The 26,443-nt window shown below is 39.4% G+C and overlaps 1 protein-coding gene across 2 annotated transcripts in view; it reads right to left on the bottom strand.

Moving 5' to 3' along the window:
- The window catches only part of zfpm2a (zinc finger protein, FOG family member 2a), a 138,580-nt gene that overhangs the window by 69,990 nt on the left and 42,147 nt on the right, over nucleotides 1-26,443 (bottom strand). For both annotated transcript variants that reach the window (XM_086078803.1, XM_086078805.1), the window contains exons 3-4: nucleotides 22,991-23,092; nucleotides 692-816 (exon numbers count right to left, since the gene is read on the bottom strand). In XM_086078803.1, coding sequence (XP_085934929.1) covers nucleotides 692-816; nucleotides 22,991-23,092 — 227 coding nt within the window. The remainder of the gene's footprint in view (nucleotides 1-691; nucleotides 817-22,990; nucleotides 23,093-26,443) is intronic.

Genomic DNA, 26,443 nt, shown 5'->3' with positions numbered 1-26,443 from the left:
AATTAATTTTTATAAACATTGCCTTTGAAAAGCCCATATCCCATTGAGAGGCGAATGTTGGCGAAGGCAGCGGATGAGTGCTCCTGTCAGGGTTCGTTCAAGGTTCACAAACGTTTGCAAATGTTCGCCTGGAGTTCAGAGATAAGACTGTTTAGAGAACCATTAAAACTATTTAGAGAACGTTTAAGAAATGTTGCGACCTTGAACAAATGGGAAATCAACATTCGCAAGCGTCTCAAACGTTTTGAGTCAATATATAAATGATTACAATGCTACTATAACTATTTATAAGTGTGTTTCATTCCATTTATATATATTTTTCATTTAAATACAATTATGGAACTTTATAGTACTAAAAAAATACTTCAATATCTTCAAAATTTAAATAACAAAATGTAGGTTATGATTAGTACCACCACCAAAAACTACAACCAAAACAAACTGCACTCCCACTACAATTTAAATTCCTTTTTGCAACATTTAAATCTGTTAAATGTCATAACCTTAATCAATGCTCAGATATAGGTTTTTTTACATTGCCATTATAAGCCTTCACGTAAAGATCAGACACTTCAAAATCATCTCTGTAATTGCATGATAATGTATGTTCACCCCTCAAATTCATTCCATGCCACTCTGACCTCCTTGTTTCCTTTGATATGTAATTGCATGTACTATAACAGGAACATACCAGTGTGCTGTTCTCGGTACCCATCTCAATCTTCCCTTCGAAGGGTCCCCAAGTTGTTCCCACAGGCAGCTCCTGACGACTGTGGATCCGGCGCTCGCCATCTTTAAGGAAGGCATCCAGCTCTCCTGAAAACATGCAGCATTCATAACAGTTAACCACACGGCTCGATTTAGCCCAGGCGTTCCACGGCAAATCACAGTGACGTTCAGTCATTGTTTTTTCTCCTAAAACCTACATTCGGCATCATATGATTATCTCCGAGCCCTGCGGTATAAACATTCAAAGGTTAAAGCTAAGCAGTTTTAAAATAGATAAACAAATCAAGCAAGCAGCCATCTGATGGTGCACCTCAGATGCATCGTGCAGTAACGTTACTTGAAAGGTGTCGTCTGTTGAGATAATCTCTATGAGACATTGCAGGCGGCACACTGGATAGCGGCAGGACTATTTTTGAAATTCCAGGAAGGCAGGGCCCTCGTTAGTTTTTTTACAGCGCTCTACTTAATTAACAGTGAAACCGGATAGCGCTGTTCGTACTACCGGTGCTCACCTCCCTTACACCCCCAGCTATCTTATCTCTTAGATTGAGTGTACATTTTAGGAATGGTGTTTAATCAAATAGTTAGGATGAACTCCAAGTCAGGCTGCTGCACAGTGTACTGAGGCGGATGTTTCCCTGTGGGGGCACGTTTGTTTGTGTATCGTACAAAGAGAGAATGCTGCTCACAACTGTGAAAACATTTAGTCTTCTCTTGGCAGATTCGCACATAAAACTACAAACTTGAGAAATTGAGATGGGAATTGGCCATTAAAAATGAATGATGAATCAGAATTTTGGGATTGGAATAAGAATGATTAATATCACAACGTATGATGTATGTACGTACTGTATGTGGAGAGTGCGCAGCGCCATGTGTCGTGCGCTCTATGAGACCCGACACCTATAAACGTTTGCGCGTGTGTACGGGAATGTTTAGCTGGCTAATGAGCATTATATTAAACTGTTAAGCAATTAGTTAAAAAAGCCCATCCAAACAGTGTATCAACACCTTTTTCATGACTTTACTGTTGGCGTCTGACGCATCCTAGCACGGAGGGAGTTTGCAAACTTGGGCGCTGGACCAATGAGACAAACCCTCACAGAGGTTAGCTTAGCACTAGCTAGCTGCTACAACAGAGATGATTTAAAACTTTACCAAAATTGAAAAAACACACCCTGGGTTCTGCTGTTGGCCAGTGTACAGCGAGCGATCCAGGAGGTTAAAGTGGGTGATTTTAAACTAAAAATGAAAATCTTTCTAGGTTGACACAGCTGTGTTAGCAAGTTGGCTGCATATGTATGTACACTCCGATATATTTTTAATAAAGTGAATATAAGGCTTGGTGAAGAGCTTTGGACAACATATGGTGCAGATAAAGCGCTATAAAAGTGCACTCCATTTACCATTATGATCAAATTGGATTTTTTCATTTCTAGATTATGACATGTTTCGGTCATTTTACATTTGAATGGATTTGGGATTCGGTGAATGAATGGTAAATGATTATGCAAACGCATATTCGAATATTCAATGTGAATTGTGGCCCGTTTCATCAACTTTGACGAAAAGCAGATCTAAAATATACCCAAACCTTTATTAAGGTTTATTGTTTAATCAATTTGGTAAGATTTGAGAGGGAAAGTCAATGTTATTAATAAAGCATCGACACCATTTTTTTTTAACTATGACACAGTGATACAACCCTTACTTTCTGATCTATTGTTGTATTTAACCAATAGCAATGCTACACTATGTGTCATTCCTAGCATTCATGATTACGACAACAAATGAATTACTGTAATTTTCCAACTGAAGTTTAATTGTAGCTACATAGAAGGCACAGCAATGGAGAGAAACAGAACTGCAGAATTCCATTGAAAAAAGTACTGCCATATGCCAGCCACGCCCACTGGGCTGTTTAAATGGTGAGCTCGAGGTATTTACTGTTGTGCCCCTGGACAGAAGGCTGGCAGAAACAGGAAGTCAGAAAGTTACACATCAGGGGAATGACAAAAAAAAACCAGCACTATAAGGATTATAATGTATTTTACCATGTATACACATGAGTATACACTATGAATTAAATGTAATGGAAATGGCCTCTAATGCAGCGTTGTCACTGGTCTGATGTCATTTGAACTTTCCAATGGTTCTGGGGCACAATGGACTATTCAGGCCTTCAGTACTTTTTAAATACCAGATGCGTATCTCCACCACACTATTGTATCTGCCTGGTCTGATGCTATTGCAAGTTACACTTTTATGCTTCCTGCATGCATGAAAATAATCTGGACTTCAAATCGCTCCCTTCGTCAACAGTGCTGATTCATCATTTGTGATCACTGCTATAACAGAGAAAACCTAAATGTCACACATAATGGTAATTTGCTACAGTCTGGCATTCAGTCTTTGTCTTAATATCTGCGAATAAGTATGCACGCATTTCTACTTTAAGCGATTTTTAAAGTCATCTCGTCTTCTTTTCTCTCTCCACTTGTGTCCCTGCCGCTGCAGTGGAAGGTGGGTAAGCTCATTATGGAGAAATAATTAAACACTGGTGCACAGCTGGTCGTCATCACTGAGATCAACAGCCGCCGCTTGATGCATTCTGTTTGTCCTCAGATAAGACCCGCGGCCTTTAACCGCTTGGATGCAAGTTGCTGTTTAGCGCCACTTGACACGCAGCTCAACCAACCTCCAGCCAGCTATTCTTTTGCTTTTCTTTGGTCTTTCCTGTCCCTTTTGCTGGGGTGGTTTTAGTTTGTAGTGAGCAGTGTAGGTGCAAGTGAGTGGGGGAGGATGAGGTGCGGGGGTGAAAGGGGCATTTTGTGTGGTTTGTGGTTCACCGTGTTTGGGTTCCAGTTGTGTGCATCTCACAACAAATGTTGCCTGAGGACCTCGCTGCACAGATGGCTGGTCACATCTGTTGCAGGTACTCATGGACGCCACAGAAAAACAACCTTGGATGAATAATGAGTTGCCTTGGTGAACTGTCTGTATGTTCCATGTTCACTGTTATGGGTTTGTAAAAGTGAAACAAAACAGATTGTATGACCTGGACTCCCTCTCCAGTCAACAGCTCCTTATGCCATCGAGATGTCTTATCCTATAACACTGGGGCAAAATTTAAAGAATATTCTGTTGAGTTAGATTTTTGATGTTGATTAAAACTAAAATAAGCATGCTGATTCCAAAATTGCAGTCATTTTTTCCTAGCATGTCAAGTTTTTACTTCACAGTTGACCCTAAATTCCAGTGATTAGCTGTAGTAAGACTGTAGTAAGAAGAGCTGATTACGATTGGACTCATCTACAGCTACATAGAAACTATTCTGTTTTTTTCAGCTCTTGTAACATTGTGTTTTATTCACTAACAGACACGTTTAGTTCCTTTTTTTTTTATATACCCCTTCTGACCCGTAGATCGTTGCAGTAGACATGACATAATTGCATGTCTAAACCAATAAAAACGCATAATTTGGATAATGTCAACACTTCTGGTTCATGACTGGATACGAGCTAACCAATCACAATCACAAGTTGATTTGCAAGATGTTCATGTTAAAAATGTTACATATAAGCTTGGTAAGTTTACAACACATTACAGCCATACTATCCTGGCGTCCACTATAACAAATAAAAACATCAGATAACCCACATTTTTCCTTATGTTGTTCTTATGTGGGAAATCAGTCAAAAAAATAAAAACAAAATTTTGCCCAGCAGAAAAAAAATGCGGCGGGTCTGAAGGGGTTAAAAAAAACAGGGGTCCTATAGCTCATAATCTTGAAGTGATCGAAAAATTCAACTTTTAAGTATATTTCAAATATTTTTTTTCTGTTCAGAGTATTTGAGTCTGTATAAAAGTGTGTAATTTCCTTTGACACAGAAGAGGTTCGTGTGTTTTGTATGCTACATGTAGCAAACAACACAAAACTAAGTGGAACTAAAATTACTAACTTAATTCATGCGTTGACTCTTCTCTTTATCTAAATGCCAAAATTATGCCAACTAAAATATAATAATGAACCTTTACTCAAACTCCCAGCCAGCACATCCCTGCCTCCTTCACCCCCTACACCTCCTAACTCCACCTACCACTCACCCGTCTCCCACATACACACCCCACTGGACCTCCCTCGATAAGATCATCATCTGTCGCTAGACTCTCGGGTCTGTTCTTGCACTCCACAGATACTTGGCAGACCAATGAATGTGTCTTTGTGTGGAGAGATCCTCCTCAGATAGCACCCAAGATGCTCCATGCTGGCATCTGTTTGTTTTTGGGTGTCCAGTTTTTGTTATTCAGTTGAAGAATAAGATGCCTCCTCACTTCACTGGCATATGACTGAATGCTGATAAGTTCTTTGGTGGCAGAGTGCCAGCCTGGTATTGTTTAAAGAAGAAATGCTTGTAGACTTTTCATTCGTGGAGGGCATGAAACATGTAGACCACCATCTCAATTACATACTGCCAGTTTAGATCTGTTTTATTGTACAAAGTTGTTTGACTCCACGGATAGCGATTCAAGTCCCCTATATTCACATTTTTGTATGTTTCCCTTATTTCATATAATATATCGTCGTGAATTCTTGACATGTAATTTCTGACCTTGAGCAATGGTGCTGTTCATAATTTGAAATGACAAATTACTTAATCAAATTGCTCACAGATAACTTTTTTTTTTTTTTAATAGCAGTGGACCTGCTCCAGATATTTCCACATCAACTTTAAATTCTTAATTTTAATATGTCTCACTAGTTGTGAGAGCCAACTTAAAGATGGGAAACTACTTCGCTGTAAAACACATTTACAAAATTTTGCTGGTCCGTCATTTGTCATTCGTCTGTGCCCTGGACACCCTTCTGTTATCGTCAGTCTATCATTTTTTCAAGCCGAATCAAACTGTAGTCATCAGTCTGTCATTTTAACCACGCTTCCGTCATCACTTCATCACCATTATTTTAGGGCCGACAGACAAGGGTGGGCATTCAATCAGTACTGACGTCATCATTCGTGTACAAAACGGGCGTCTGTCACTGAGAGGTCTGCCGGTACTTGACACAGTTAGTGACGATTAAACTGAAAGAAAAAAAACACTTTTATCAGTCCTTAGTTCGTCATTTTGTTCTTAAAGTTTCTCATCATTCGTCATAAAAATGGCCGTCCGTCAGTACTGAGGCAACGCCCACCTCTTGTAAAACAAATCCATTTCCACCTGTATGGTAGATGGTCTTGGTTATACAATGGGAAAGGGCAGATCATAATAATCGAGACACTTGATATCAAACTGTCGTGAATTAAAGCTAATAAATGTCTGCTGCTCAAAGTACAACTAGCGTGGGGCAATTGTGACGTTTGTACTGAATCACAGTCATAGGATCATAGTAAGAGGCAGTACTTTACAGACAGCAAATGGGCTATAAATTAATATAGCACAAGAGAGGCATATGGGGTGAAATAGAATGCACTGTATCAGTTCAACAAGAGGTGTCACATCTTTATACCAGATAGGCCCGTGTGATATGAAATTTTACAGCTGAAGGAGAAATGTCACACAGCTTTGATAAGAGAGCGATGAACTTTCTCCTTCCCCTTACCCAAACTGCTATTATCAGGTCTCACTGAGCAAAATGCAACATTTATAACCCACAGCTCACACTATTATCTCTTGGGAGAGGCACTTGCTTTAAAACACCTCTCAGCTACCACACAGTACATCTCCTCCTCCTCCTCCTCACTCTCGGCACCCACCTCTATTATCCCCAAAAAGCCTAAAGGGTGCCGCTCCTGTCTCCGTTCCTTTTGAACAGCAGGAAGAAGGAGCTGATCGATTGTTCCCAGGCAGCAACATGATTTTGTTCACGCGTGTAAAGAAAAAACAAAGAGGTGGAGGATTGCCCACTTAGGGTCAGACTTGTTTTCAGACAATGTACAGTTAATGGGGAGCCTTAAATTGACAAGGAAAACATGGGCTTTAAAAAAAAACATGTTTTGCAGGTTTGGTTGAAACTAAATACATGCAGATTGAGGGTGGATTACAATTAATATACATTTTATTTAATTATTTATTATTATTTTTATCTTTTCTTGATCAGGGTCACTGGTGAGCTGGACCCTATCCCAACCGACTTTGGGAAAGACTGGCAGCTTCATTCACTCATGTGTTTTTGTTTGTTGTTTTTTTGCATTTTTTGGAGTTGGATCGCACATGCGCTTATATGTTGCTTTGCTCATAGGTCAACCTTCTGGGTTGCAGGACCGATGACTGAATATCATTGAGTCAGGTCGGGCACAGAGTATGTCATGAAAATGGCAGTATCGTGATATAATTATTTTAAAATTGCTTCAAATTTGTCATGTTACAATATTAAATCAGCACATCTGTTGAAAAGGCAGGTTGTTTTGCATTTGTGCAGTTTCAACATCCTCTGGTGGTTAGTTTATTAGTGCAGTTTCATTTTAATTAGGCATGTTTTGGCCACCTACATTTAAGACCTTTGCTAATCGGCAGATGAAGGGGAACGTAACACGTTTGTGTTCCTCCACAAATTGAGGAACAATGTGTGGGTGCAGTGCATAAGCAAGTAAATGCCTCAATGTTGTCATTCATGATTGGGGGTCGTTTAGTACATTGAAGTTAATGCTACCTGTACTATTTGAACTATATATATAATCATGACCTCAGATAATTAACATTTTATAGACGAACATGCAATTGCTCATGTTTTCTTGTAATAGGTATTTGTATTTGGCGTTCTACAAAAACCACACGCATAACCCCACACAACAAATTAAGGAGTCCAAAGAGAAAACCTAGTCTGATTATTACTCAGGTTTGTGATCTACATAGACCATGATACTTTGGCCACTGAGCCAATAAGAAGCACATGGCAATAAAAATGACTGGCCAAGCTTATTTCTTTGTCACTACTGTTATCATGCACATACTGTAAACCCAATGTTGTTTTTGTTTTCTTTTACAATATCGTGGGTTTTAATACTACATCATCAGTCACCAACTTGCCCACAACATCATGACTGCAAATAGTATAAATAGTATTGGTAGACAGGAAAAAGTTGAAGTGAGGCAACTAAGGCTACTTTTTAAACCATTTTCCCCCTTTTGAAATCATTCATCTGATTGCAGCACCAGATCAATTCCCTTGAAACGACAAATTACCCAAGTATTGTACTGTCACTTTTTGCCAGTTTAATTGTAATGGAAGGTAATCTGAATCCAGGCTAAGAATGCAGTTCAAATATTCAAATGATGGCTCTTCACCGAACTCAAACTTTTGTTGTCATTGAACAGATGAATTATGCCAGCTGCTTCTATCAAAAACCTGGCAAAGTTAGCAGCCAGCTTGCTGACAACAATCTCCACGACATCCATCTTTGGAGAAGCGCAGCAATTCCCACTGATTGCATGTAAAGGAAGACAGAAAAACTTAAAGACTGATTGCCCTCACACAAAGATATATCCCATATCGCCACCAACATCTAGAGGACACACACTACTCCTGCTGCAATCCAATTCTTTTAAATGCTTTGTTCAAAATTTCCAAGCCATCAAAAGGACATTACGCCACTTGTGTCAAGATGATTGAGAAATGGATGGTCTGCTAGCTTGGGATGAATTTTAAGGGGCAAAAGGAAGTTGCCATCATCACTGTTCAGTATTTTCATAAATAAAATGTTTAAAACATTGCATTGGCAAATGGTTGAGCTTGAAAGTACTGTTTCCACCAAGTAGTGGGGTGTTCTGTTTTGGATGCATTTGATTGTTTCCATTTTAAAATCCACGTCACAGCATACTCCATGCCCATACTGCACTTTTTTTTAATGCCCACAAGGTAATGACACAGCTAGGCCTGTCAGGAAAACAAATTTACCTTGATGATAAATTGCCCCAGAAAATATAGTGGTATAAATATTATTTTTCAACTAATATGATAAGGATTTAATAATGCAATTACATCCTTTTAAAGTTAAATGAACTTTTATTACTTGAGAATATTTAAAATTTGAATAATATAATGAAAAAAACAGTAAATATCCAAAATAATCAAAACCACCTAAAACTGTTAACAAAAATGCACTTGAATAAACCCCCCACAAAACTGAAAAAAAAATCTATTAATAGAAAATAAGATAATTAACAGGCAAAATTGGCAATCTTGGCCGATTAAACTGCCTTTGAAAAGTAATCTGATGTCTCTTGCCAGCCTATATGGGGCACTCATTTAGCAGCTAGCCGCTAGCCATGAGATGCTAACGCTAGCAACAGGTGCAATATTATACAATCGTAGCATAATTAATTGGAGGGGTTTTTAGCATCCTTAATAAGCAATGATAAGTCAAGTCAGCTGCCACGCCATGGTGCGCTGCCAGGAACTACTTCAAAATAAATGTGTTCCATTGATCTCCATGTATTACCATTACACATTCTTCTCTGAAATGATGGGTGTGTCTTACTGGCCCCACGCAAGAAAGGATGGGGACCATTGCATTCGATTTCAAGCACCCAAGTGACAAGCCACCTTAAGGTACAATGATACACCGTTATTTTGAGACTTCAGACTTAACACCGCATATAGTGCACATTTGATATTTAATTCTGAATATGACTATTTTAAGTGGTTCTGAATCTCCTCCCAAGTCAATTACCAGGCTGCAACTTCTCCTGGGTAACGGAGAATTCTGTGTTTTTTTTCCCCTGTGTGACCTAGTTGTCTTTTGTGAGTAGGTTTTAGCCGAAGCAGTTTGACAGCCAACAGATAAGATGGATTAAGCGCTTTTTTTTCATCCAGTTTTGATGTGAACAGCGTAAAAGCGGGTTAAATCATTGAGTTTCAGGAGTATTTTTAAATGCCTGGAGATAGTGTGATAAAGGAGCTAAACCTAAGACTTGGGCTTGGAAGGTCAAGGTCGCAGCTTTAGAGAGCAGTTACCCCATGACAGGCCAGCTCCCCTCTCTCTCGGAGCGAGCTGAGTGCCGTGGTCGAGCCAACCTCTCATCACTCCGAGAAAAGATACACGGAAGGAGTGAAACAAAATCCAGCTCGGGCTCAAAGAGCGTGGCACCCTCGCCTTGTGTGGGTGCGAATGTGTGCCTGAGAGAGAAAGAGAGCGTTTCAGTCCCTGCTTGTCCCAGTTTGTGTGCATGCAGCGATGGGTGTGTGCGCCTGCCTTTGTGTGTTTGTATACTGTAAAAATTCACCCATGAGCAACTTGCGCCATAATTAGGTTTTGATTATTTGCGAGGGCTGAAATAAAACAGCAATTAATCTGTTGATATTGAACAGGAAATGAGCAACAAATTGAGCATTGCTGTTTACAGAGCCATGCAACATCTAATTATAATATATATATATATATATATATATAGCGTATATGAGTGCACCCCCTTCAAAAAATTTAAAGATCTTATTCCCTGAATATAAAAACAATTACCAAAATGTTGACAAAATGTTTTCTGTAGAATATGCGCTTAACTCACAACATGAAAGTAAGGTTGATAATAGAATGCATAAATTACAAAATCCAATGCAAAAAATTAATGCATCCCACAACAAAAACGACTATATCTAGTATTTTCTATGACCTCCATGACTTTTATGGATAGCAACATGTCTGCTAGGCCTGGAATTAAAAAGTTGTAAGTCTTTTTTTTGTTTGTGTGTGCACTAATTAACACATTTTGTTTGCAATCAATGGCCCACGTTTGAGTATTTCGTAGTATAATATCCCATAGAAAATTTTGATTCTCAAAGGAAACTAAAGGTTGGGTTGTACTCATTTATGCTGAGCACTATATATAGATGGATAGTACAGTAGCACAAACACACATAATGCCCCATTGCCTGCGAATAGTAAATATCCACGTATAATTGAGGCCCATTGAAATACAATAGGGAAAAAATGGTTGTTTTATGCGTCATATATATATATATATATATATATATATATATATATATATATATATATAGATAGATATAGAAAGATAGATATAGATAGATAGATAGATAGATAGATAGATAGATAGATAGATAGATAGATAGATAGATAGATAGATAGATAGATAGATAGATAGATAATCGTAATTAATCACATTACTTTAATTGTAAACCCACAATTAATCACAAATTCTATATCTGTTCAATAAAATATTGTCTTCTAAGTTTTCATACTCTTTTTACCATAAAAGTGGGGAAACAATGTTGGCTGCATCTTTTAGTCATTGATACAGTAATTTCATAATAATTCATAAAATTTAGTTAAAAAACGAGTGTGATATTGATTTGTGTTGAGGTATTTTTTTTGCCACTAGATGGCATAATTTCATTTGTAAGACGTTGGTGACAGCTCAGTGCATTTTCCTTTTCATATTAAGAGCTATCTAATCTTTACCGTGACGTAACTTCTGCACATTTTTAAAATAGTAAAATACAACTTGACCCCAGTCTCCACAAATATATGTATTGTTATTAATTATTTATTACTGCTAAATTTTGACGTGGACGTGTCTGTTGCGTTGCGCCTGGAATCCCCCCAGTACAGGCTTTCCAAGTAAGGGCCGGTCATTGGCAGTGAAAAAAATGTGTGGCGTTAAAAGAACTTTAAATTAACTCAAAATGAACGCACTCATTTTGACACCCCTAATATATATATATATATATATACTGTATGTGTGTCTACAATTTGTGCAACACCTCCTCTTTTTTGCCTCCCCCAAACCTGAAGTGAGGCGTGCTTTTACACACGCCCAGAAGTTGACAGGCATACAATCACATGACGCCGCTCAGCCAATCTGTAATTCATTTGAATTTTAAGCTGCACAGCATTGAAGCCACTTGAGCAAAAGGAAAGGTGAAGAGGTGCAAAACATAACAAACAAGTCAATGATGTTGCACAGGGTCAAACTCCAACATGTTTACTTATCAGATGTGACATCAGGCCAACACTGAGAGCTTTCTGCTCCAAAACCTTTCCACTGGGACATATTTAGACACATTTTGTGGACATCTTTTCCCTGACTGCTCCTCATGTCAGTGACAGGGGAGAGTAATCCTATACACAGGCTGCTATTGTGAAATGAGAAACTAGCCTCCTTCACTGGCAGAGACCAGATGCACCTCTCTCTCTCTCTCCCTCTGTCCTAATCTGTAAACGACTTAAAGGAGCCTTATCTCCGGGCTCTTCTGCTTCATTTCATGCTTGATTTACTTTAATTTGTCTGATAGGGCACAAGGATTTGGAAATGGCCCATCTTTCGCTGGAAAATGTTCTGATTTTTCTCCGGCATTGTTATGTGGAGGTTTTTGACTTTTCTGCCCCGTCCCTCGCTTTCATTCTTCCATCTACATCTCTCACTCTCTTCCTTTCTCCTCTTCTCCTCTTTTCTCCTTTTGCCACCTTTCCTTGTGAGAGGGTGAATGCGGAGTGGGGGTCGGTCCAGCGCAACAGTCTGTTTGAGTGCAATTGGATTCAGCAGTAACTTTTCCACAAGGTGTGGTTTTTCTGATGGGCAACACTCGAGTGATATTTGCTTTTCAGATCCACGCCCGGTGCAGAGCAGCCAAGTGCTTCAAACCACAAAGATCTTATGTTTAAGTTAGGCGAGTAGGCGAACGGCTCCAGCTGATAATGTTGCTTCACAGTGTGGGACGCGGACAAGCCACACGCTTTCACAGATGCCTTGAGTTTTCCTTTCGACTTAAATACTTGCATGGCTGCCTGACTGCTCTCGTCACCAAGACATTTTCTCACTTGTGCTGAATGACAGTACAGGAAGGGAGTTATGATTAGAGAAGCCCAGATCCTGAATAATCTCCATCCCCTTCCATCAATGAGCAAGGCAACAGAAAAAAAGTCACTAAAGGAGACATGGGGAAAAGAAAGATATGAGCTCTGTGTACAGAGATGTCACATGGCTCTGCCAGTTTCCTTTACCAACTCAAATCTAAATCCATACAACCACACACTGAACAGTCTGAATGACGCTATTTTCAAATTATTAACATTTCAGATGTACAGGAAAAAGGAGATTACAGACTCCATCATGAATTCCAGGTATGCACGCTTGCATGCTTTGACACATACACACACACACAAACTGGTGTGAGACGTCACTACGTTCAAACACGACAAGAAACAAATGGTTAACCACACACTCTAAAACACACACACACAGGAAGAAGGATTGAAATTCATCCCACAGCCTGAATTTACTTAACTGCTGGGTCTGTATGTGGTGATAAACGGAGTGATGATCCAGCAACACGTCTTTATTCATGCTTTGCTTTAATTAACAGTGGCTTGTTTGTTGAAAAGATGATTAATATGCCAATGAAAACTGCATAATTGAATACTGCAGCACTGGCGCAATCAGGGAGGAACATGAATTTTTTATGAACTTTTGATTATTGTTATCATATACAATTATTATGTATTTTAATTCCCCTTGACAACATGTTTCCGCCTCTTCCATTTTTGAATTGAAAAAACAAACAAAACACAAGGATTGACCAGTAGGCTTTGCTGTGCACCACCAATGGCATGCCTTCACATCACAGAACATCAACTGATAAAAAATGCTAGGGCCCAGCTGAAATTCTTTTAGGCAGATGACGGTTATTGGCCAGAAGAAAAATACATATTGATTAATCAGCCGATTAAATTATATATATATGTATATATATATATATATGCATAAAACAAAGATTTTTTCCCTATTGCATTTCAGTGGGCCTCAATTATATGTGGATATTTACTATTCGCAGGCAATAGGGCATTATGTGTCTTTGTGCTACTGTACTATCCATCTATCCATATATATATATATATATATATATATATATATATATATATATGTATATATATACATTTTTAAACAAGCAAAAATTAAGATTTTCTTTCTTTTGAATGATAGGTCCATAGAATGACCTTTTCAGCAAATTTAATCATGTACAATATTACAGTATTTAAGGATGCTCAATACCACTTTTTTTTCAGACCGAAAACAGAACGAATATTCACTCTTTGAGTACTCATCGATACCTCATACCAATACCTCTAGTACTATTGATAATAATTAAAAATAACATTTAATTTAATACAATGACAAAAAATTAAGCAGGTGACGATTCCGTGATCCGTAGTTTAGTACTTATAGTATCGGTGGCTGGTATTGACACCGATACCTTAAACAGGGATATCCTGATAACGTTTCTTTTGCACCCAGGTTTGAGTCTGTCACATGATTTTGAGTATCTGCCGATACAGTCTCGATCAATACCTCTGCAATGAAATGCAATGAAGGAAAAGAAGACCATGTCTAAATTGTCTCAATATTTATGTATGTATGTATGTATGTATTTATTTATTTTCTTCTTTTTTTTTTAAAAAAGGTATCCCACCCCATGATACCTTTTTATATGGCTGCAAATCAGCAGCCTTTCAATTCAAGTAAAGTACTAAAATATGAAATCCGAAATACCGATAAACCTGAATATCATTTGATTTGCTGCGATTTCCAATCATGTCGATCAGAACAACCATAACCTTAAAATAAGGCTGGTATCAGCACTGATATAGATTATTGGTATTGGTATCCCTAATACTAGATTATGGTATAGATTTATGTGTAATAATGTAAATAATGAGACCAGTGCCACTTGTGTGCAACTGCTGTAAATGGTTAGAATATATAAAGGTAACAAATAATCAGCAAATATCAGCTGTTTGGCCGATGATTTTGGCTGATGTTTGAAGGGCCATAATCGGCCAATTAATCGGTCGGCCCTAATCAATACCCATGAAGTCCATAGGGGTATTATAATGCATTGCTGTAGGTTACTGCAGTAACTAGTTACAAGCAAAGCAGTGTCATGACATACATTATGGAAATATTTCAAAAGAACAAAAGCCACATACATTCATGCGTGGAAATAAAATCAGACCAATGTTAATCCAGTCCATTCTTTTAAAAAATCCCCCCACTTAAAAAAAATAAATTAACATTTCCACAACCAAGTAATTTTCAGTTGAGCAATCCAGAGTTTACTCAGAACTATTTCCCCTCTTTCAGCTTGCATTGTCTCCATGTTAATACTAAACAAACACATCAAATATTCAAGCAATTATAATGATACCTCTCGTATGCGCGCAGCCCCGAGTGCCTGCGAGGGTACGTATTGCAAAACAGCCATATTCAAAGAGCTGAAGAAAGACGCAATTGGTGACTGGCCCCCGGGGCAGAATCTGCACCACCAGCCGCGTTTTAAGTCAGATTCATTTTTAGTGACAACCCACATTTTCTCCCTGAATCTTCTTTCGACTTGCTCATGTGGAATCGCAGTCAAAAGATAGCATTGTGAGTTTTGTCTTGTAAGTGGCCATAATTTCCGTTGATATGCAGACAAAATGGTGGGGACTGAATTATCCTATTAAAGGCATTCTTACGAGGCTACATCCCACACATCTGTTTCAAACTAGAACTGAATGTGGTGACATCTTCCTTAGATGATAAGAACATTGATTACATTTTGTCCTATTTTAGATTATATAACTAACAACCATGAAGTTCCTCCATAAAGCCTCTTAGTATTGCGGATCAGTGACTAAATTTGCATCAAGGCGATGCAGCACAGGAGTACAGTGATTTGTCTAATCTCTTGTTGCATATTTCATCATTATAACCACGCGTCGTGAATGTGTGCGGCTGTGCTAAATGAGGGCTGTTCCTCACACAGGTGATGCCTTCAACAACAAATACACTTCCAGAATATTCGGGAAAAGCTGTTTCACTTTAATGGCCAACTTGTTTTAGATCAGTCAGTCGAGCAAGTTTGATAGAATCTGATGACGGACTTTCATAATAAGCATCAGAAATCGGCGCCATTCAAGTTTTGTCAGACTTGTCAGAAGATGTTTGAGTAAACCCCTTTAGGTACAAGATAAAACCTTTCTCTTCCCAGATAAAATTGCTGTGATGCACATCCAAATTTCTTGATTATAAGACGGCGGTGGTGCTGGCAAATAGGGTGTGTGTGTGAGTGTGTGTGAGTGTGTGTGTGTGTGGGGGGGGGGGGTATCGTGCAGAGAAAGTTTCTAGTTTGCTGATATAACAGTCAAGTGTGTCTATAAGTCTACTTAAAAAGCTTAGGTATCAGTCGAGACAGCTGTGACACCCTCGTCTTACGATTCTGTCGAGACAGTACACTATCAAACCTTTCATACCGTTCCCAAGCTACATTTCTGGTGACAAAAGCTTTGCGAAAGCCTCCTGAAGGATTCATCTATATCCTAATATTTCCAATCCAATTTAAGTGGAGCAGCCAGAGTGGTCTGTGCACTAGTTTACCAATCTTTGCTTTCTAAGACTCCGTATGTGAAGGCTTGAGGGGTTCAATCAATGGTGCTTTGATCTCGACTGGAACCATAATTATTTAACATTGTTACAAGGATTTCTCTAATCCATCCTACCATTAAATCCCTTTTACAACCTCATCTTCTGCAGCCTAATCTGCATCTGGGTGCTCCGTTTGTCTCTCTCCCCTCATTTTGCTGCATCCCTCTCTCCCATGACTGCACCCGGACTTGAGAAAAGAGTTAAGTGCCAAGTTGGAAAGTGTCTTGTTTAGAATGAGCAACCTGACTGGACTGTTGCTGTGTGAGTATCGCAATGTGTTTTGGTCTTAATCTTCTGCAGTCTGCACCAAATTCACTTTGAGTTTCAAAAAGTCAAATTGTAAAGACATTACATTACTTCAAGTTGTTTGCGGAAATGTACCTCTACTGGAGACCATGCTAGCCTCATAATTAAACAGTCAGTGATGATATTTTGATTTTAGATCAACTCAATTAAGGCATTAATGAAACTGTAAATTGATTAACCCTAGTAAGTTTATCTTATGACTCTAAAAGACAACAAAACAAAGAAATGCATGAATCTGGTCTCAGAGGTAATGCTAATAATGATTTGTGTTTCAAGTAAACTGGACTTTATGAAACTCGTGTTGGCTGGAACTAGACAAGCACATTTGAGTAATCCTAGAGTTTTTGCCATAGCTGGACTTCCATTAATCGTTACTTCCCATCGATGACGATACCCTTTCGACGAGGCACAATGACACGAAGCCTCTAATAAATACACAGAGTAAGCACCGGTTGAAGCACGTTTACGTCCATGAATCGGGTGAGTAAAGAGAGTCCCTCTCACTTTTGCGAGGCTTCGCGTCATAAAGCATCCGCTGGAAATGCGGAAGCACTCGCTGAAAGGTGGGCATCGTCATTGATGGGAAGCGACAATTTACGGAAGTGCCCGGTGTCAGCAAACCTGCGTATAGTAAACTATCGGTAGCCTCACCCTAAACTCAACCAAACACCCAACCTGTTCTTATTGCGCATGACCTGTTTCCTACAGCGCATGCACAGAAGTGCAAGGTATGCTACTCCGACGGGTATGCTGTTTTGTTGAGACACCGGCTCTCATTTTTGCAATAGGTTTTGAACAAATTAGATTTTTTTTTTTTTTTGTTGATGTTAAGGTGAAAATAATCGAGTTGACATAGACTACTTGATGACGTCATTATTTTTTTCTTTCCATTTAGTTCACTGTACTCACTTCCAAAGAAAAAATTGCTTGCTTACTCTACTCACTGCCCTCGGTTCCCCAAGCCCGAACCCCCTCTTAATCATCCAATCACATTCAGACATTCGCTCATCTGATCACATTTAGATACATTCAGGGAATGCTTTTCAATAATGTTTTGTAGCAAACCTGTAGTAGTAGTAGCAGTGGTGTAACATCATACTGAGTGGCTCTGGTGCAAAATGTTTTGCTTTTTTAAAATGAAACATTGAATGAATGTGTTCGATTCAGTGACCTCTCAGTCGTTTCTGTCGTTTGTCAAGCTAAGCTAGGCTAACTGTAGCATGGCGACCTATTGCTGTCAGATGCTAGTGTGTTCTTTCTGGTACAGGTATTTGTTCAATAAAGCCTTCTCACAGAGCAATAAAAAAACAGCCGTCATTCACCTTGTGAGACTCATCAGTTCTTCAATAATTTGGATGAAGATGCCACTCCCAGTTTCCTTAATCGACAAATTGGTTGAACCTTTGCTTTGCAATCTATTAATGTGAGGCTGGTTTCTTTACCTAAACTAAGGGAATTCAAAGTTCATCTGACGGTTTTATCCATTGGTTCATACAAGTGATCACTTTGAATTACAACAAAAGGTCTCACTGTCCTTTAGCAAATATTTGCGTGTCTTTGTTTCACCATGGCATAAATAGCTGCATGGGCAACCACAAACATTTGTTGAGCCACCTGCCAAAGTATCGTGGCCATCTGGTCCCCCTGTTCTCCTAGTATGACATATGTGCATTAAACCTGAAATGTTTTTGGACATGTGTGGAGAGTGGGGGGCATGCAGAAAGCCGATTGGTCACTGAGTATTCTGGATTGGCTGGAGTCACAAATGAGGCTTTTTACATCTGAGTAAAGCCGCATTTTCGGCATGTGCATGTTTGATGTCTTGAAAATGGAGGGAAGGGGGTGGGTGACAATGGATCTTTCATTTTTGTGTGTGTGGCTGTCAGGTAGAATCCATTGGCTGACCCCTTGGTCAATGGCCAACTGGCAGCAGGAGCTGAGCAAGGTGGGCCGTGCTGACGTCGAGGACAGCCAAGAGAAGCGATTTGTGGACAAAGTGGCCACATTGCTCATGTTCCATTCTGTCTACAACCAGACACAATAACAGATTTTTACCAAACGGGGCTACATGCAAGTAGACAATCCATGAACCGATACTCATTATCAAATGAGTATAAGTACAAATTGTCATTATGTTATCCTGCTCACTGATAAAGGACACAACAGAAATTTTGGGTTGTCACTCTCTTAAAAGAACATATTGTATTTTTCTGACCATAAGTCACACATTTTTCAATTTGGCTGGTCTTATGACTTCTACTCAGGTGCAACTTGTATATACTATGCTAAAATTAAAGCTCGGACTGGCACCGCAAATCCCCATTCCTTACTGTGTGTTTGGAAATTCACTCTTGATGCCCTTACACTACTTTGAGAGTGATTGTTGTCAGTGATTGTACGTACAGTTTCACATTAACCATTCGGAGCGTGGTGCCATTCGGTTATTCAGAGTGCCGCAAAAAAAGAGTTCCTGAGCCCAGTGTGTCAGGCAGTACAAAATGGAAGCCATTCAAGCACGAGTTGCTGATTGCTATATAACAGGGTTCACCAATTCCAGTCTTCGAGGTCCGGATTCCTACAGGTTTTAGATGTTCCCGCCCACTATCACATCTGATTCATATAATCAGCTCATCAGCATGCCTGATAGCGATTCCGTTTTGGAGGACCGGAATTGGTGAATCCTGCTACATAACATAAACTGTGTCATGGAGTGGAGCACATTTTGCCCTCTTTGAACACACACACTCTCAGAGTTATGTTAGGGCATCTAGATTTCAATTCATCAATTTCTGAACACACCCAGTCTTGACATCAGCTAACGAGGATGAAACTTCCGCTTCTAACTAAAAAAAAAAAGGGTTTCTTTTTAGTTTTAGTTTACAATGGCTTACCATCACGTGTTGTATCGTGGCCAAAAATAATACCCTGGTCGGTTAATGTGCCTTTTACGCCCTGCGCCAATTCTATATAGTTTGATTGTAGCCACATGCTAGTGGTGCTAGAAAACTTACAATTATGCATTTACGACTACTTAATCGTCTTCTCCTTCCAAAAGAAGAAGAAATTAGCTGCCATGAAGACTGCATTTTCTTTGTCTTCTTCAAACGGGAGACTCCAGACTTTTAGTCCGAAAACTAAAGTAGTACTTATCTGTTTCTTCTTGCTGCTCAGTGGGAAGATTTCAGTTTGTCAGTGATTATCACTGGCATTTCCACTTCAACCAACTCCTGTGACTTCCTCACTGTGGATTCCACGTCACTTGAATATTTAATTGCACCATGGGTGAGGGCACAATACAGACACCTTTCCTACTAACTAATCCTACACATTGACATATGATCACAATTGCTTTTTATAAGCAATGCTTATTTTACTTTTCCCGCTACAGTTGTTCTTCCACCACAATATGTTTTTTTTTTAACCCTTTATTTACATTAGCAGCGTTGTCTTCTTTCCAATATGATTAGGGCGGGTGGCGTTCCCACTAACTGTCGGTCCAGTTTTGTTGACGTCCCATGATGACTTAGCTTTTGTGAGACTAAAAGCTAATTTATAGGCAGAAATATTTCAGAACTACTGCTCCCACAATCTTCTTATGGCATTGTAAAGGGGGTGTGGTTTACACGCACAAGCATTTAGATAAGGCGGGGAACAAGTTCATTAGCAAAGTTCGCTAGTTGAAACACGCCTTTCCCAATTAGCCTAGAGGAGAGCAAGAGAAGGGGGATGAGAGACAGAGACAGATTCCTATCACTACTCGTCCATGAAAATTACAAGAATAGCGTGACACGTTATCTCCCGAATCAGCGGCTGATTGCGAAAGTGCCATGACAAGAAATGAACACGAGACAGAAGATCAGCGTGCAGATTTGCTTGAGGACATACTTGTAAAGACAAGGGGAGAGAAAGACGGCTCGCTGGGTGTTCCACATCAGAGACTCGGCACTCGGAACAACACAGACAGCTATCAGATTAATATTGAGTCATCGTGTATGGTTCTCTGCAGACTGAGAACCAATCAGAGAACAAGGGCCAATCATGGACAGTCACTTGATATGTGCACAGTGGAGATGAAAAGCAGTGACTAAAAAAAAAAGAAGAAATGTTCAATTACAGGATGTGGATTGCAAAGGCTTTTGTTGTTACTCAGCAAAAGGGAAAGTGTACAGAGGTGTTTCAATAGAATCACCAAAGCAGGTGGGCATGTTCCGAGTTAACCCGCCTCATTAAAAGGCTTGTCTCTCTTTTTATGCAACGGCCATTACACATCCTATTCAGATGCACGCGTGGAGTGATTAAAAATTATCTGTGGGTGATCATAATCATACCTGCTTTAACTTAAGCCAGCCACTAACAAAGAACTTTTTCAATGTGGAGCTATCTGAACATTTACAAAGAGATTAAAAGGTAGACAGTCACAAACTAAATAAATTTGCTTTAATCGCTTTGAACAGGAAGTCATGTCTTTTCAAATGTCCCTATCTGATGGTCTGATTTGCTCTTTATTCAAATTATAACATGCCCATCTGACTTTTGCAGTACAATGGGAAAAATTAAAAAGGGAAATGACCTTTCATGGCAGTCTTGATGGCAGAGTGAATGGCATTATTATGCGGCAAGATTAATTTCTGCCTACTCTGTGCTGCCCAATGAGAAAACAGAGGGGCGACAGGGTCAGCTCACTATTATGGTGGCATAAGCGTCGCATTTGTGGCAACGTATTGATTTAAACAGGATACTTTTTCAAGCCTTGCTGTCAAAATGAAGCAAGTGCAAGCAGGACGTATAAGAGCTGGACACAGCAATTTTTTCCCGGATGTAATACAGCAGAGATTAGGACGACGCGTGGAAGTCGACAAACCAAAGGCCGCATGATAGCTGAGAAGCACTCAGGCTGCGCTTTAGTAAAACATGAAATGGGCAACACACACAACCTCCTCCGCAGTTCAACTGAGTGTATGCAAGAGACTAAGTCCTACTGTATGCCAGCCCAACTGTGTGGCTCTGAGTCTCTAAATCTCATCATGACGAGTAAGTAGAAGGCAAGCAATAATTACAGTCAGGCATAAGTCTGACCATGCTACTGTACATCCATTCCTCCTTTTGAAAGTCATATTTTTAAGCTCAGCATTTCTTGGCCCAAACTGTCTTTTCTCTGCATGTGATGCCTTCTTTTTGTCATGGCCCGCATAGTTCTTAGCTGACCCCCTCAGCCTCGTCTCCTGACTGATCACAGTGATGGTTTATTACTGTCGTCCCAGCGCTCTTATCTGGCTAAAGATATGCAATGCTCATTTCCTTCCCCAGATTTAAATGCAAATGTGAAATTTAATGATAAATGCATTATCTGATAGGTGTGATAACGCTGATTCACTGTCACTATAAAATACACACCCCAGGGGGCTTTTAGCTAGCAAGCACAACTTGCCCAAATCCACTTTTTCTCTCTCACTCAATTCTTTTTTTCGGTCTGTCTCGCTTGTTTTGCAAACGCCTGTACCTGTGATGCATTATTGAGGTCATTTTATACATTAGATGGAATATGTTTTGAGTGTTCAGCAGTGTGTATGCAGGCTGTTTGATGTATTATCCGTCACTTTGATGATGTCACCTTTGGTAGAATGGCAAAACACGATTTGTGCTTAAAACACACAAATATTTACAGTGACTATGCTTACATGCAGTCCATAAACCTTTCAAAATCCGAATATTACAACATTTGGGTTTTGAAAGGCTATGTAAACACGAATTAAAAAAAACAGAATATATATATATATATATATATATATACGTGTATCAGGATACCTCCTTTGATGGCCATCTTAAGTTGCCACTTGCTTAACGAGCCTAACTTAAATAAATTGATTTCTTCGTGGCATTTTTTACGTTGTTTACTGTCTCTACGGTGAAAATGCCACAGTGTGTATATATACATACAAATATGCATGTATATATAGTAAGTCCGTGCATCTGAATTGCAACCTACTGGAAATACACAGGCAGAGAGAGGTAAACAAAAAGACTATTTTAATAGTGAGGTGAGTGACATGAATATAGCCTAATGTCTATTATTAACTGTAGAAAGCTAAACACGGAAATTATGTCTATTAGCTTAAATACGTTATACGTGTGCCACGGTTTAAAACGGAATATGGATGCAGTAGTAATTCTGGCTGCTCATGCATGTAAACGGGTTATCCTGAATGTTTCAGAAACTGGAATTTTGACGACAACCCAAATATTGACTGCATGTAAATGTAGTCAGTTTGACAGATCCTGCGCCTTTTATGGATTAAAAAAAGAAAGAAAGCGTAATGTGGTATTTACATAGCTTGTTCTGTTGCATGCAAATATTTTACAGATTGAGCCACCTTGGAATCGAAGACACAATACTTGCTGGATTTGCTAGCCCAATCACTTCTATACTTACTGGCATTCTATTCACTGTATTCTTAGAGTGAAATGCATTACAAGTTATTAATAACTTTGATGGCCCTCAAAGGTTTTCGAGCAGTGCCCATGTGAATGCCTTGCTTACTTGGACCATCCCATTCATCCGGCCCCACTGAAGCGTGCCTCGTCTTCTCAGCCTGGCTGTCCACCTCTGGTTCGCCTGCCTCTCGATTGACACTGTCCTCTCCTGAAAAAAAACAATTAATTAAAAAAAAAACTCTGTATTGAGCAGTACAAATACTATATAATGATGCACTTCATTGACCATACATTAGAAACACCCATAGATATTGTGTGTTTGCCAGAAAATGCACAGTAATAACTGACTGTGTATTGGTGTATACAAGGCAATGTATGTATATTAGCACTTCAGCAGTGAACTCACAAGGTCCAGCTGCACACTTTTATGTAAAAGGTTTCCCATGCGTTTTTGCAGGAGAAGGAGGAAGTGCCATTAAACAGGAAGGAAAGCCATGTGCGGGAAAGAGGTGGCTATTTATTACCGTTTGATCTATTGTGGAGCGAGGGAGAATGTGTGTTATAGGATGTTGGGCTGATTTGCAGTCTTTGGATTCAGACAGACCGCGCTAAGGGATATTTGGGTATCTCACTCCAGGAAGCAAGTGCTTAAAGCTCTTGTTAAATAGACACCACCTCCAAATGCACAGCAGTGACAGTGATGGGATTGCTTGGTGAGCAATCTTTGATGCACTTACCGAAAGAAAATTGGCATGCTTAGTTACTAGGGACATGTTGTCAAGAAAGGCAGAGCCCTGCATCATGAAGGGTATTAAACAATTATGATTTGATAAAAAATTATTTCAATTTCAGTTCTCTGGTATATTATACTTTAATTTGATTTTCTTTTTGGATCTAATAATGTTGCTGATTTTGTAGCCAAAATTACATTTGCTCATTTCCTAGCCTTACCTCACCTCAGATCCTTCATTAACTGGTTTGAAAGACTTGCAATTGGCTAGTGCTCATTTCTGTTTCTCTTCATGTCTCCAATATTTCAGAAACAAATTTCAGAAAGGAATTACAGAAATGAATTTTCTGTATTCAGGCTAGTGTATTAATTTGTGTTTTACATATTTAGTTTTGCTGAGTGCATAAAACCACAGCTAAAAATAAAAATGAGGTGAGGCAGAGAGTACTGTGCCTCACTAAAGGAGAGCTAACAGTGCCTCACCAGCCAAGCACATTGCCACAGTAAGAGTAAGAATAGTAAGAGTTTATATGCAATATTTCTAGGCACATAAATGATTGCCTCATATATATGCACATGTTTTAAGTGATTGACTGAGAGTGAACCTACAAAAATATATAATGTTTTTGTTAAAAGTGAACATGAGAATACTTTTCTACTTTTGCCACCACGGTGTCTATTTGGCATGGGCATGGGATTTCCGGTTTGATTGTTTACCGTGCCACATCTTTGAAGAGAATTGGAGAGGCCAGCATCTTTTCCCCCCCTCTCCATTCTCTCGGATGAGCAGAGAGGGATGGGTGAGCAGGTGCACGCAGTCGAAAAGGAGGGCTGGTGCGATAAAGACGAGAGCATACACGGATGCCCTTATGCTATGTCGATTAATGTGTATTGTTCTAAAAAAATTAGAATAATACATGCTGCCAGTGGGTACTAGTTAGCCTTAAGGACAACAGACGACGGGTCTGTTCTAATACTTCAGCCCAAGCCCTAAAAACCATATACGTTGTCAGACAGTGCTTCTTCCAAAGCCTTGAATGTTGTTGTTTACTTTTATCTGAATTCAAATTCCGTTTTCAAAATGCAAATGTTTTGGCGATTCTAAAAAAAAAACGCAGCTGCTGCATGTCTCCTTAAAGGACATCAATTGATGTACGGTAGTAATTTTTGAACAGCCACAACTGCACAGACTCAACACTTAATGAGTAAATGTGGCTCTACAGTTTCAGCACCTTGGCTCAAGGTATGAACAACAATCATTTCAATATCAGTTGTGCAGCCCATAACAATATATATATATATTTAAACAACTAGAAAAAAAGGCATAATGAATATGTTTTTGTAGTCCCAAGAGACTATTTCCCCTTGAAGTACATGTGCAGGTGTTGGTTATCAATTTCCAAATGATAGCTGACACAGGAAAACAATGTCCATCCTCACTTACAGTAATTTCTGGACTACAAGCCGCTACTTTCTTTCACTTACATTCGACCCTGCGGTTAATACAAAGGTGCGGCTTATCCATCAGATCACAAGGGGGCGCTCTATAAAGGAAGCGCAAGAGCATCCGGCAGAGCAAAACAAACCAAGTGAGCCCAAATACAGTAGGAGAGACAGAACGAGAGCAAGACAATTTCCGCTCTCATTATGGAAAAGAAAGTAGCGAGAACCCGGTGCGTTAACATTAAAACACCTGCGGCTTATATGTGTAACCAACTCGAGTATTCAGTAGTCAGATGCGCCTTGTAGTCCAGAAATTACTGTAAATTAATCTTAATCAAGCACACACACACACACACACACACACACACACACACACACACACACACACACACACGTTTGTTTAGATTTTTGGACATGGTTCAGTTCAAACAAGGAGGCAAACACTGCCAAAAGGATCAGCTGTCATCCTCCTACTTGTGTAGATGTTAAAGAGAGAAAAGTAATATTGCACTGAAGTCTTCAGATATGTCCTACTTCCAGCACTGGAGGTCATTACGACCCAGTTTTGTTTATGTGAGCGTCTGCTTGGGCAAGCATCTCTCTCCATCCACTCATTTACCCTCCCTGTATGGTATCAGAGACACACTCAACTAAATTCCTTGCTATTTATTGTTGGGACTGGAGAACCTCTTTTGCATACTGGGCTTGTATTATGAATTGGATAACAAAATGGCACAGACCAAGAGTTCTGGGGGGGAAAGCTGACGAGATAACATTAAAGGCACTACCTTGATCTCAGGCGAACATGTTAAGCCCTGTAACTAAATGTATTGGAAGTGTTTAATTACAGCCCGGGAAATAAAGCTACAAGATGATTCCTTAATTAAGGAGTGATTAAGGATTTTCTGCCTTCTATCTAACACAGTTTGCAATGCATTTTAAACACAATCGTCCAGGCAGTCTTACAGGGAACAATGTCACAGGGCTTTGATGAAGTTTCCTGCACAAATGTCATGAAGAAAAATCACATCAGGAGGAGGAAGTGCTGTGGCAGCAGTCCTTTGCTACAGCAAAGTAGGGAGAATTTTCATTTTATGGTATTGTAACCTCTCATGTATAGAAATAGATTTATTGAGGTGCTTAGTTTTATTCACAAAGGTCAATGCTAAGTAATAAAGACAACGTCCAGTTTCATTATTTGAACTGAGACCCGGTGAAGCCTTATGAAGAGAGACAGATTGTCAATGATGATCTTCTACTATTATCGCCTTCATCATAATTTACATCTGGCTTCGGTTCCTTTCCCTGCAGACTTGAGCAGAGATATACCAAAGGTTGAACAGAACAGAAAGGATGGTGAGCGAGGTGGCCTGCTGGTTGCAGGGT

Source organism: Leptonotus elevatus, chromosome 6 (genome assembly GCF_054856555.1).
Source record: "Leptonotus elevatus isolate MCC_2025b chromosome 6, RoL_Lele_1.0, whole genome shotgun sequence".
Lineage (NCBI taxonomy): Eukaryota > Metazoa > Chordata > Actinopteri > Syngnathiformes > Syngnathidae > Leptonotus > Leptonotus elevatus.
This window is presented reverse-complemented; position numbering and strand designations above follow the sequence as displayed.